Source organism: Leptidea sinapis, chromosome 27 (genome assembly GCF_905404315.1).
Source record: "Leptidea sinapis chromosome 27, ilLepSina1.1, whole genome shotgun sequence".
Lineage (NCBI taxonomy): Eukaryota > Metazoa > Arthropoda > Insecta > Lepidoptera > Pieridae > Leptidea > Leptidea sinapis.
The window spans coordinates 7,281,346-7,295,712 of record NC_066291.1 but is presented as its reverse complement, the minus strand read 5'-3'; the positions used below and the strand labels follow the sequence as shown (position 1 = coordinate 7,295,712).

The 14,367-nt window shown below is 34.9% G+C and overlaps 1 protein-coding gene across 1 annotated transcript; it reads left to right on the top strand.

Annotated features, from left to right (window-relative positions):
- Positions 1–429: 429 nt before the first annotated feature.
- On the top strand, positions 430–11,432 carry LOC126972863 (protein big brother-like). Its single transcript, XM_050819967.1, has 3 exons — positions 430–738; positions 977–1,156; positions 10,344–11,432. The coding sequence occupies exons 1-3, from the start codon at positions 565–567 to the stop codon at positions 10,692–10,694; spliced, it is 705 nt and encodes a 234-aa protein (XP_050675924.1). The 5' UTR covers positions 430–564; the 3' UTR covers positions 10,695–11,432.
- Positions 11,433–14,367: the final 2,935 nt, after the last annotated feature.

Below are 14,367 nucleotides of genomic sequence, written 5' to 3'. Positions count from 1 at the left end.
ACAAGCTTTTCAAAAGGTTTTATTTTTATTATTAAATATAATTATTGCCCTGCTGAACTACAAAATATCCAATTTCATTGCAACATATCCTGGGATTATGACTCCCCTAATAATTTCGAGTACATAACGGATATTTATCTTGTGACAATGGAACAAAAAGTTTCATGCAAGTATATAAAACACTTCAAACGTCGAAAGAGCATAATGCCCATCATTAAACATTCATAATATGCTTTGTAGCATTTACTATTTATTTTGTAACATTTCGAGGGGAGAACTCCCTCTTTCCGCTCAAAAGCTCCCGAAATTACGCAAAGGAGGTGCAGGGCGGCTTCAGTGTTGTATCCTATTGGACGCGGATCTCCCCTCCATCACAAGACTCCGCCTTAAAGGCAATTCACACCGGACGGTCTCTTGTCGTTTACACTCGATCATCATTCAGTTACTGAGTGCCGTCGGAAGAGGTTGTCTCGACGTATCGCCGGTGTTCTACCGTTCAGTTTGAGTTGAATGCTGGGTGATGATATTAGTGTGTTTGTGAATTATTTATTTTAATTGTATGGTATGCACGCCATGAGTGATCCTGCGTCGCTAGCCGGAATGTTGCCTTTCGATTCTATTGGGCTGTATGAGCAGCCCAAGCCACGGTTCATATTCAAGATGCCTCGCGTCGTTCCTGATCAAAAGTCGCGATTCGAATCTGAAGATCTCTTCAAAAGACTGAGCAGAGAGAGTGAGGTAAGCGCTACACTACTACAGTTGATATGAGCCCCAATTGTTAGTAGAATAATCCCGCCCATACAAATCGTTCGGCGATCAAGTTTATATTTTTGTTTACTCCCAGTTTAATTTTGAATATAATTTGCATATAAAAAAATCATTAAAAAATCTTTTAGAATGAATATCATAATATAATATTTGAGCCTTAATCCATGTGCAGTATTATTTTAATACATTTTGAACTGTCATGTACCAGGTAAGATACACGGGGTACCGCGACCGTCCTCCGGAGGAGAGACAGATGCGGTTCACCAGCGGGTGTCGCGAGGGTCACACGGAGATAGCCTTCACTGCGACGGGCACCAACCTGCAGCTGGTGTTCGACCACTCGCCCTACAACAACCGCGGCTGCGACTTCCAGAAGGAGAACGGAAAAGTAAGTTAATGCTTAACTTGACAATTATTGAATTGAAGATATTGATCTTCATTTTGATCAGTGAGTCACAAAGTAGGATAGCATCCCCACGATCTGGATGTGTGGCGTTCCTTCACAGTGCGATTTTCAAGGAACTTTCTGCCACGGATAACCAAGCTGTGGAATGAGCTTCCTTGTGCGGTGTTGCCGCAACGCTACGACATGGGTACTTTAAAATAATGCGCGTACTCCTTCCTTAAAGACCGGCACCGCACCTGTGATTCGTCTGGTGTTACAAGAGAATGTGGGCGGCGGTGATCATAACATAATTTCAGCTCATTTGTCCAACTCTTCCATAAAGATAATCTCTCAAATCTGATAATGCCATAGTTCAGATATCGCGACGAAGGTGTGTGTTGAGTTATAATATAATATATAGTTGAGTCTCTAACACGTTCCTTCATATTCTGGATGCAAAAATATGTGCCCAAAGTAGGCTTTGTATGATTTTCAAATTAAATACAAATGTTTTAAAGGCGGACAATGCTACAATTACGCATGGATGTGAGGATGTAACACGAATTCAGGTTTATTTACAACTCCATAATTAGGATACAAAATAAATAAACTCTGGTCTAACTCTATGTATGAGATAGGTACCTCTTAGCTACCTCTATTACCTACGCATACATAGCTCTATATCAGGGGTGCTCAAGCTTGAACTGCTGGTGATCTACCTCAAAATTGTTAGACTACGACCGATCGGCTCTGAGAGGCATCAAGTATGTGTGATGAAGGATTGTCGTCTACGTAGAGTGTCACGATGACATAGATATTAGTTTTGCGCCAAATATGCATTTTTTTAGTCAAGGTCTGATCTTAAATGTCAATGAAAAAACTCATAATTATTATTCAAAATTGCGAGTTTATTGGTTCTTACAAAACAAACTCGTTCTAAAGTTCTAAGCTTAACTAAAGAACGACTTTGAATGTTGAATCTGCATGACACTGCATGTTCTGAGTATACTTTTCATAAGATGGTACGTAATTACCGATTTTAGGTTGTTATACCGGATTTTTTTCTCGAGATCGACTCAAAAAGCACTCGCGATCGACCTGTCGATCCCGTTCGACCGTTTGAGCTCTATAACATACTTAAAATATACTTACTTTGAAATTATAATATTTTGTTCCAACATTGAAGCTTTACGCAAATCGGCCGTGCTTTATATTTTTTAAAGTTCACAGTTATAGGTATCTACTGCGTACTAACTTATTATTTTATTAAATAAGTACATTAATTAATACTGCCTACTTTAATTTACTTAATAAAATTATTTTAGCTATTTTTGCCCTAGGTAGTGATTACCTAAAATATTTATTTTAATAAAATTAATTAATTTTTCTATAAATTAAAAACTAATAATTTTTCCGTTGAGAAATTTGATTCTATACAAATTACATAAACTTATTATTATATAAACAGGCATTAACATACACAGTTACATTTAGGAATGCTCACAAATTACAAATTATGTTCTCGTTAACAATAATCATTAATTAGTCAATTTCCTGTACAATTCCGTTTAATTAGGAATTCACGACATTGTCTCTACGATACTGCTAATTAGTTCGCATTGCGTAAATTATATATTTTGAAATGTTTATACTACAACTTATAGCATTGATTTTGTACCTATCCCAGAAAAAGTGATAGCCGAAACGTATTTACGTACTTACCTAAATTATATGTTCTTGATATTTTATATTTCAATACATAGGTACCTACTTTGATTAGCGCGAGTATTACACACTTAAATAAAACACTGTTTAAGAGATTATTGTTTTTACATTAGATTAAATCGTATATATAAAATTCTCGTGTCATGGTGTTAAACTCTGAACTACTCCGAAACGGCTTGACCGATTCTCATGAAATTTTGAGTGCACATTGGGTAGGTCTGAGAATCGGACATCTAATTTTCATCCCCCTAAATGTTAAGAGTGGTCCACACGATTTTTTTTTTTAATTTGTTTGATTATGAGTCAGCATTAAAAAATACATACAACTTCAAATTTTCTCCCATCTACGATCAACAGTTACTGTTATATCGCGATTTTAATATCGGCAATACAACGTTTGCTGGGTCAGCTAGTATTAGATAAAATCTTAAATGTTGTCTGTTGGGCTGTTTAAATTTTTCCACTTATTTTTGTCATATTTGTATGGTTTTATTCTAGGTTTCATTAGTAAAGTAAGTTATTTTAAGTAGATAATCTTTAAACACCTAGGTACAAAAACAAAAATATAAAAAAAAAACAGAGACGCAGATAATATTGAAAATTTTATTCGAGAAATTACTGTTGTAAGTTGTAACAACTACGAGAAAATAGTCGGTGGAATATGAAAATATTGCTGTTAATAATATATCCCCTTATAAGCTTGCGTAAATAAATTAGATTTAATTTCATACCTAATGAAACCCGTACCGACATTGTAGAAAATAATTAAAAATACTTCTGCGAGAGTTTTCGCAGGATGGTATCATTGATTTTATTTTCAACCGACTTCAAAAATCCGTTTTACGTAATTCTTCTTTAGTTCGAAGCGGAATAGATACCATTTGGTCCCATAAAAATTTTATATAGTTTGGCCCAGTAGTTTTCATTTTATGAATATTTTTGTCTACCTGGATGATAGTATAATTGTATTTTGTGTATGGCTTTTTTAAAAGTTTTCATTCAGGTTGATGATATATTATTATTATTATTATTAATTGACACTAAAAAGTAAAAAAAAAACACGTTTAAAAAAAACGAACTTCACAAACTGAAAAGTATCAAATAACTAAAAATGTAATATAATATACTAACCTCTTATGCAAACTTTTTTCTTTAATATTTCATAACATACTATTATTTGTATGTTTTTTTATGTATAACTAAGCTTATGTGTAAATAGTTATACCTAATTAACTGTCCATTATAAAATTGAAAAACCAATGCAAAATCCTTCACGTCATAGAATAATTAAACAGATTTATATTCATAGTGACTCATTGGATTGTACGATACTTACTAGCACATACACACACAACATGATAATGACATCACTAGCTCGATGATCACACGTCATCAACAACTTCCGGAACGAATTCATACGAAAATTAAGACATAAATCAACTTGAAATGAAAAAAAAAAAGAAAGATCACCGTACATAACATGCTGGTCACGCGTCGCACCTACTTTTAATACGCGTGTGTGAACTGTGAATGCATTACATCGCCGCTTTTTATCTTCAGATCACTTCATTTTGTCTACACCTTGACGCATGTTAAGGCATTCATTATACGTATCACAATCCATTCAGTTAATATACATAATAATTTAATTTAATGTTGATTCATCTATTCATTATTACAACAAACACATCCAACATTAAATTGTCCATGGGCTTTCCATTTCGAAATATTTTCGGGAGATATAAATAGAAAGTAAATATTTTCTGAATAGGCAACTATTGCCCATGAATTGAATTTATGAAAGACTTTAGAACTATAAGTGTAAGTGCTTTATGTACATAAAATGAGGAAAGTGGGTATAAGTTGCCCCCAAATTCATCGGAAGTATAATGTCCTCATATTTACAGCTGAACATTGCGAGTGACAACTGGCACTGCCATTTAATCTTCTAGAAGAGTCGAAAACAGTCACGCTAGGATTTAGACCAGGACACTTAGTAGTCAAAGGGACGCACTAGTTAAGGCGACACTAAATGCCAGCGACCTTGAGCGATATGAGTTCACGGCTGCCGGCCCACCATCTATGTAACAAAGCCAATATTTTCAAAATTCTTGCGTGGAAAACAGTTTATTTGCCTACAATCCACGTTATTCACTACTAATCTGAATAAATGAACCTACACAAAAAAGTTCAAGCTATAAGAATAACTTTTTCTGAGAGAAGTACCAAAAAAATGCGTCACGCCATGCCAAAAAACTTGTTTAACTTCAAAGAAAAGTTGTAGTTCAAAAAGGCTTGGCAGTGTTAACTATAAACAACACCAAGCATTAGCAACCTACAAATAAGACTTAGGATATGTGTAACAGGATTAAATAGTGTTCATAGCTCGAAATGCTATACTTTCACCACATAACTTGTCTAAAAACACCACGTTTGCGTGTTTTCTGCTTACTCTTCGCCTTAAGAAAGGTGTAGAAAGACAAGCCCGAGAGTGTGGAGTGTCAAGATGTACCAGAAACACCAACTTTATGATTGGGCCCGATACCAGTGCAAACAGTACGGGGAGAGACATTAATTATTAAACACATTCAAATAACAATCCCAAACTTTGATTTAAAATGGTCTCTCTACTCGGGGAGCAGATAAAAGTGTACCAGTTTTTTTACAAGTGGGAGGCTCCTATGCACAGGATGCCGGCTAGTTTATGTGTACAAAATCAAAGTCCATTCATAGAAGCAGTTGGCCTGAGGAGAAACAGGGCAAAGAATACTATAAATCCGAAATGAGTCAGGGTTCGGACACTCGGGTCGTCTGTCCACCCACACGCTAACTAAAAACGATAATTGTTTGCACCAGATTTTGACAACATGCCGACAGAACATATGCATATTATGAGATTTTAGAAATTTAGTTTTGAATATTCGAGACCGAAGCCCTTCGAGTCAACGGGGTCGCCCGCTGTGCGTCTGTATGAGCGCTTATATTTATTTACACTCGGTTCATTTAACTTTACAGTTGAGTGTGCTTCCAGCCCTCTCGCCTGAGTCCTACGGGCACCGGCAGCGATAAACTATTATTGAATTCGTTCAACTTGTAACGAAATTATTCAATTAACGTCAACGTTGTATTTTTGATTCGCACTGAACTGCAGATGGATTGATAAACGCAGAACGATCTATTGAGCTCACATTAGTGCTTAAATCCTTGTTAAATTTTAAAAATATTGGATATCTTTTTTTATTTAAATTTTCTAAATTTTTCTCTTCATTATCTATTTAATAGGCACACACAACAGAATTACAACAAATACATAATAAACAAAAAACTATCAGCTAAACAATAGATAAGCTGAAACTCCAAGAGGGTATGTTTAGCATAATTCGATTTATTAATAACTATTAAAATACAACAATAACAGCGATTTTAAAACTAGCTTTAGGTAATGTGATATTATAAAAGATAAAGACAGAGAAAATATATATTTGGACTAATAGACTATATAACTTAAACTAATTAAGGAATTTATATAAAAGAGATATCCATTTACAAACAGATGAACTGTGGATGTCAGGTACTTCACTGATTAGTAGTAGGGCATTGTATTGACGGCAAATTCTATAGACAGGGTTATGGAAGGACACGTTATTATTACAGAACGGAATGGTAAAAGGCTGTTCATGTCTTGAAGACCGATTGCGTATTTGCGAGATACGGATACGAATGCAAATGAAAGAGTATTATTTTTCCTTATCTTTCATGTGTACAGTTCCCCGTTTTACAGTTAGAATAAGATTCTGGAAGATTTTAAGATCACACTTATATTATTTAACTAGTTAACTTTTATCTAAAGGATAATTATATAGTCTACTCTTATCTACTTCATCAGTTCGCGAGATTTAAGTGCTTACAACTCAGCACGTAACCAAAGCCTTAGAAATGTACATGTGGCGATAATAACAATATTCACACGTAAAAGATTACACAAATTATCTTATATTGTAGTTAGTACAAGGCAACGATATATTTATTACAATATACCACTTAAACATACATAAATAAGTACTAATAAACATCCATGACTCGGGTACAAACAGACATATTCATAGTATAAATGTTTACACTTACCGGGATTTGAATCCGGAACCTCAAACTCAGTAGGTAAAGTCCATAACCACTGGGCCATATGGGTCGTCAAAATACTAGTAATTTTAAGTGAGTACCTGTTGTCACTACTTTACCCTAATATTTAAATAGATTCAACATTTTTATTCGGTAGAAACATTTTTTATTATTACTAATTCTTAAATTAATATTTTGTAATAATTACACTAGCTTTAGTGCTTTATAAAGGTTTTTACTATAAATTAAATGAAAGTAAATTGTACTAAGGGAGTATAGGGGTAGGTAAATTATTTTAAAAACCCCCGTTGTATTAATCGATACGGAAAATCTTCGACGGGGTTGGGTGAGGCTTTCCCGCCCTAGTCACCCCGCCCGCCCAACAAACATGGCTGCCGTTCCGACAGCTTTCACTCCCTGTCTCCCCCTTCTGATTTCCACATTATAATTAAATACACAAAGGCTCTTTACACGTTATTTATTTAAAAAAAAAACTTAACGAGCGGTACCCTGTGCTCTGATGTTTGCCTTATTCTATAATTCAGATTTAAGTAATGTTTTCTAAGTACGAATCTCAGCATTTTTAAAAACTTTTTAGTACAACGAACCTGGCCAGTGTGACCAACATACATCGAAGTCAAAGCAAAAAGCGCCGATTTAACAATAGGCAAAAACATGAGAATTATTTATATTTTAATAATTAAAATATAGTTTTATTATTTGTTTGTCACGTGACCGAAAACACCGACCACCATTTTGTGACGTCACTATAGCAGAAACAATAATATATTTTTAGCAACACGCCAACGATACTGACTCTGAAAAGTCATTTTAAAAATTATAAAAATCAATAAGGATTGCACTGGACATTTGACTTTTCTTTGTTTATGTTATTATGACGTCATGATCATGGCGGCACCCTTTTTGGCGCGACTATAGATCGTAAAAATTTAAAACATTTTTTATAAAACATAGATTGGAATTAGTTTGATAAATAGAAAATACCAGTTGGCTATCGAATTTATACGATCATTTTTGAAAATATTCAAAAAATTCGAAGAATAGCCTATTCTCGATGCCTTAAGCAAACTACGCCTATGGCGGCCTATCCATTGGTAAACTTACTACGACATCGTTACGTACCGTAGAGTACGTTTGAAAGACGAAAGAGCTCTACTCAATTTATTCGCTTGGTATCAAACAGATTTTCGGCCGGCCTTTAATGCCTTTATGTGTTAGCAAATATATTTCGATGTTGTTTATGTCGCCCGCGAGACGTTGATGCCCTAAGCAATAACTTAATTTACTGATCTGAAATTATTTAAACACAATTATTATTTATTATTTAATATATTGGATGCAGCACCTTACAAACTAATTTATTATGTATATTACAGCCATTGTAGAATACTCTATTTGATTGAAAAGAGTGGACGTTGAGTTTCAAATATGTTCTCACTCTCACGAGCTCAACTTTTTACGAACATATGGTAAATTCAATAATTTATAAGAAATATTTATAGTAACTATTTGAATAATGTTTATTTGACTGACTGGCTATATAAGTTGAAATATTTACTTTACTCGCCACATTAATGTGATAAATACATGACATTTAGGTCAAGTAATAAATAAAATATCATGATATCATCAATATAATTATTATGCACTCAGGTATCGACTAGATATTATTTTGCTATTGCTGCGACTTATATTGTACTTATCTTTATCGTGTCTACCCGCAAAATGCCAGGTTGCAGGCCTATTTGGTCCTGTCGATTTCAATTACTCTGGCCCACTGTGAATTGGTCAACTTCGTATCTCTAGAGCTCTACAATTTCTTCCCAGGTGCCTGTAAGGTTTCCTCACCATGTGTCCTTCACCACAGGAGCGTCAAATAAACCTAGGTAGGCAGAGAGTACCAGTGGGAGGCACCTTTGCACAGAATGCCGGCTAGATTATGGGTACCACAACGGCGCCTATTTCTGCAATGTATAACCATTACTGTTTCGGTCTGAAGGGCGCCGTAGCTAGTGAAATTACTGGGTAAATGAGACTTAACATCTTATGTCTCGAGGTGTCGAGCGCAATTGTAGTGCCGCTCAGAATTTTTAGGTTTTTCAAGAATCCTGAGCGGCACTGCGTTGTAATGGGCAGGGCCTATCAATTACCATCAGCTGAACGACCTGCTCGTCTCATAAAAAAAGTAGGGAGGTACATCAACTCGGCAGTCAAATATAACATTGTTACTACAGTAGGCAAATTAATTAAAAAAATAAGTTTAAAAGCAACCGCACTTTTCAAAGAAGTTTCCTGTTGTGTAACAGGTCGGTATAAACATTGTGAATGAACATCTTAACAAATTAGCCATACGGCAAACGTATATTTTTAATTCGAGAACGTGAATGAAGGATGCTTATTAACGAAATTGGTTGACCAAAAAAAAGACGTGCAGCCCACAGACAAACTGTATTGTATGTCGGGCGCCGGAACAAGCTAGCACGCGATGTAGACCGTACCTCGACACATCAACCTTATGTCGTCTTAGTCGTAAAAAGGATGTTTTTATCTTAGTTGTAAGTTGGATATATTTAAAACTTACATTCAAATTTAAATGATATTACAGTCTTCATTACAAATAACAAAACACCTTCAATGATTAAATATACAAATACAATTTATTTATCAAAATGGAGGCTTGTTGGCGCGTATCCCTAGAATCGTGCGTTCAAATGACGTATCGTCTATAAATTTTTGTATTAAACTTTTATTTGCATAGAGATCAGTGGGAGGCTCCTTTGCACAGTATGCCGGCTAGATTATGGGTACCACAACGGCGACTATTTCTGCCGTGAAGCATTGGGTAATATGTAAGCATTATTGTGTTTCGGTCTGAAGGGCGACGTAGCTTGTGACATTACTGGGCAAATGAGATTTAACGTCTTATGTCTCAAGGTGAGGAGCGCAACTGAGGGTTTTCTAGAATCCCGTGTGGTACTTCATTGTAATGGAGCGGATCAATTACCTTAAGCTGAACGTCCTGCTCGTCTCGTCCCTTACTGTCATAAAAACAGACCATATTGTTTAGAGACATTTTTTTTTGTTTTAGCGCTTATAACTTATAGTCCAGTAATAATAGTTAAGGAACGCTAAAGAGTAAGTTATCCTCAAATAATCGTCTTCCAATAGTAGCACGTTATAAATCTCCCGTTGACAAATGGGTTCTGTGTCTAATATCTCCGCGCGATCGCCACCTACGGCGATATTTTTTGTATAATTTTTTACCTCAACAGGCCGTCCTTATTAGAACAACAAGCTAATAACTATTCCTTTTTTTGTACGACAGGCGCACATTGTATCCCGGTTTATAATGAATGGGGTCTGCGTGAGGTGGCGTGGGTGGATCGACCTGGAGCGTCTGGATGGCGCTGGCTGTCTGGAATTAGATGAAGAGAGAGCTGCGATAGAAGACGCCGCCCTGCGAGACCAGATCGAACGTTACAACCAACGCCTGCGGGAGTTCGAAGATAAGCAGCGCGCGTACCGGGAGCATGGAGAGGAAATGAGGGCTCATTCCCAAGTTCACGCCCAGCGATGCCACCCGGGACGCCAGCCACCTCTCACCTCCCACCCTGCGCACCCTCATCCAGCACATCCGGGACACATCAAGCCTCACTCTCAAGGATTGATCTCTTAGATATTCTTCCATTGCAATAAATTACTGTAAGTTTTACGGCCATTCCCAATATTCTATCTACAGATAGTGATATAGTACCTACTGCCTTCTACTATCAGTAATTAGCTGTCAATAATCTGAAGCTGTCCATGGAAACTTCTATCGCTGGTAAGCTATACGTCCTCCCATTGACAGACAGCGTGTACAGATAAGGTGAGTTACGTAACTTTAATGGGAGAGAAAAGCCAACTATAGTTCAAGTAGGCCACATAGGAGATAGACTGAATATTGGAAACGGCCGTTAATAAGTTTCTAATACTACCTGTATGTAGTGAACATGTCGTGTTTAAAAAATGTACCTTTACAACATTAGACCGTTTAAGTACACCTTTGAGTCATATTAACGCCAAAAACCGATATAAGGCTTGTATAAACAACTTCCACGTTAATAGTAATAGGAATTATGGACTAAAGATTTGTTTTTCATAAACATCTTAATGAACATTTTACGTTAGACAGGAATTAGATGCCTGATGTTAGTTTTAATGATATCTATATTAAGCCCAATATAGTATTTCGTACCTAAGTTAGTGGTGTCTGTTCAATTTACATAGATACATTTTTAAATGATGATTTTGGTATTGTTTCGTGATACAAAGTGCATATTATTGTTTTGTGTTATTTAATTTTAAGATTATTTTTTATATTGAATGTATAATTGTGATACTTATATGAATAATAAAACATTTTTTCTTTAAATCTATGTATTTTAATGATGACATCTTTTTTGACCCCAATGAAAGATAAATAAAACATTTCCAAAAGCCTTACATTAAGGATTGGTCTTCGCTGCGCTCCAACTAGATACTGCAGGCGTAGTCACAAAGTGCGGCAACTAATACTTCGCCCAAGTGAGCGTACTCGAGCCAGTCATGAACAATGTGTGGCATTGACGTGCCACATGTTCTGCTTTTGCTAATAATTGAAACTTTAAGGCCGGTTTGCATAGTAAATCTTTGTAAAAATAATATTACTAATAATAGGAAAGACACTGAGATCACATATAATCAGTAAGTATAAGTGAAAAGCATAGCAAAAGTATTCAGATAACTCTGAAATGTAACAAAAAATGTTTTAATATATGCTTTAAATAATATACCTACTCAACTTTACTAATACCTATCATGAACGAGAATTAAAACTTTTACACGCAGGCTTCGTCTCCTAAGAGTTTTTTTTTGTGTAAAATATATTTTCATATCTCATACTCGGAAAGTAATGTTGTCTTGATGGGTGGAAAATGCTGCTTCCCTCCACAGAGAGGGAAAAACTCATACAACTCATATTAATTAACTTCCCACCTAAGGTCCGGAATGAACTTCAAAAATAGAACTGCTTTCAGCTGTGAAGAGTTTTATGCAAAAAAACAACTTATTAAAAAAAATGCTGCGGCCATGTGACTTTCTAAACAGCCAGTGTGAACTTAGCACAAACTTCTTTGAGCGGAATAAGCCGCAACAATTACGCGGTGAGTTCCATATTTAAAATTTAAAAAGTCGACATAAATTGTCCTAATTTGACAATAATTAATTTTAAATAGGTACTACTAGGTTATTATGATATATTATCAATAAATAGTTTAGATAAACAACTAGTTTTATTTTCCTCATATTCGAAATGAAAAGTAAAGTGTTTAGCACGGGTAAAATAATCAATTCCTACTCGGACTATAGCCGCCCTTGCTGCGCTCGGGCGTCTAAATACCTCGGGAATTGAATCTTTCGACCCTTGGTTAACAATCTACTATTTTATTACAATAATAATTGAAATAAATATTAAGTACTGCTCCAATGTGCCGTCTTAATCAATAACTCTGTAAAAACTGAATCCAAATTGGTGAATTCGCGTCTGAAACAAACCCACAGAAACGGACCAATATTCCATGAACAATTGTTGTGTTAGTAATATAAAAAATTTCTGACACATATATTTCATGTACAGATACAGATATTATATATTCAACTTAAAGATCCGATTTAAATTAAACGTTTTTAAAAAAAAAATAATTAAATCTAAAATAGCCATAGAATGTGATAAGGAGATGAAAATGTAACTTATATTAATTTATCCCTCCTGAAACCTACCTACAAATTTCAAATTGAAAACAACTTAAGTCTTTAAGTTAATCAGAATTTGTAGTGAAACATACGTGTACGTTCATTGCTAGGCCTAAAAAGTACTAATGAAGCTGTACGGCGTGAATCACGCTTGAGTGGTTTAGACATATTATTAAAGACGCTTGGCGTGTTTAACAGCACAGTTGTGTTTTATGTAAAACGTAACAAGCGATATGTTGTATTTTAGCAGTCTATATGTTAATACATCCTCTGATCGACATAGCGAAATACATAGCTTTATAGAGATCTAGTTTATTTCATTAGCGTCATTTGATTGAGTTACACGAAAAAATAGCCTTTGAGTTTGAGTTAAAATTCTTTAAACGCAGGAAAAGCGAACTAAAGTGTAATTAGTTATCGTGAAGCTATTAACAATATGTTCGCAACACGCGCCGAGCACCTGTGACTGTCTACAGACCCCAATGTTCCCCTTCTGGGGCATTTTAAACTTAAAAGGCAGTGATTTTAATGCTTCAATAACAATTTTATATTAAACTAGGATTATTAAATGTTACTAGAGCAATATAAAACGAACAAATCGGTACATAAACACACGTACATATACACAAACACACACTACACGGACACATACATTCACATTCATACGCATAATATTGTTCTTATAATGTTTAAACTATACATATTATTATGTTAAAGTAAATTAAGTTGAAAGACTTAAGTTGATTTTTATGTTTCTAAGTAAAAGTAATTTAAGCTGAAAATTCATTCGTTGATTTTATGTTTATATAGAGAAACCTGTAATTGGCTATTATATGTACACTAATTTTTAAGACTTATATGTAATATTTTTGCTTTTCAATAAATAAATAAATAAAATTAATTTGTTGGAAATATAAAAAAATACATGAACAGTACGTAAAACATAAGTAGGGATAATAAAAATAATTTCGATCTGTGCTGTGTTATGAAATCATTAAGGGGACGAATTTCAACTGGGAATCATTTAAATGAAGATGTAACGCAGATTTTACGGCTACTTGAACTAAGAACATAAATAATACCGAAATTGTATACAAAATAATCCAGGATTTTAGAGATTTGCGATATAAGAGAGTACCTGTACTGCGTCTCTTTGATCGAACAAAACATACAAATTATTATCATCCACAATGATCAGTTTATGCGAATCTGAACTAGAGTCGTATCTGTTACAAATATTTGATGTTATCTTTTTATTGTGACGCCCGACACCTTCCTGGTCAAACTTGAGCAGGTAGCGGACATCAAGTAGGATTGATGCCAGAAAAAACTGGACAGGAAAAGGCAAAAATCGGGGAACGATAGCCCGATCCTGTGCACAATGAATCAACTGATTTATCATTTATTATTCTTTTTGCACAAAAAGCGCAGGTCACTGATAAGTGAAACACCAGAGGAGTATTTTGTAAATAATCCGTATTTAAGCCGTGGGAATGATGGAGCTTGTTCGTTTCTATAATGTCGCTTTTCTGGGCCCGTTAAATATCTACTTATAGATAGTTAACAATCATACGAAT

Bases quoted from the DNA above. Each gene is read 5' to 3' on its own strand.
- LOC126972863 (XM_050819967.1), top strand. From the start codon at position 565: ATGCACGCCATGAGTGATCCTGCGTCGCTAGCCGGAATGTTGCCTTTC. The intron at 739-976 runs GTAAGCGCTACA...GTCATGTACCAG, and splicing joins GACTGAGCAGAGAGAGTGAG to GTAAGATACACGGGGTACCG. The intron at 1,157-10,343 runs GTAAGTTAATGC...TTTGTACGACAG, and splicing joins TCCAGAAGGAGAACGGAAAA to GCGCACATTGTATCCCGGTT.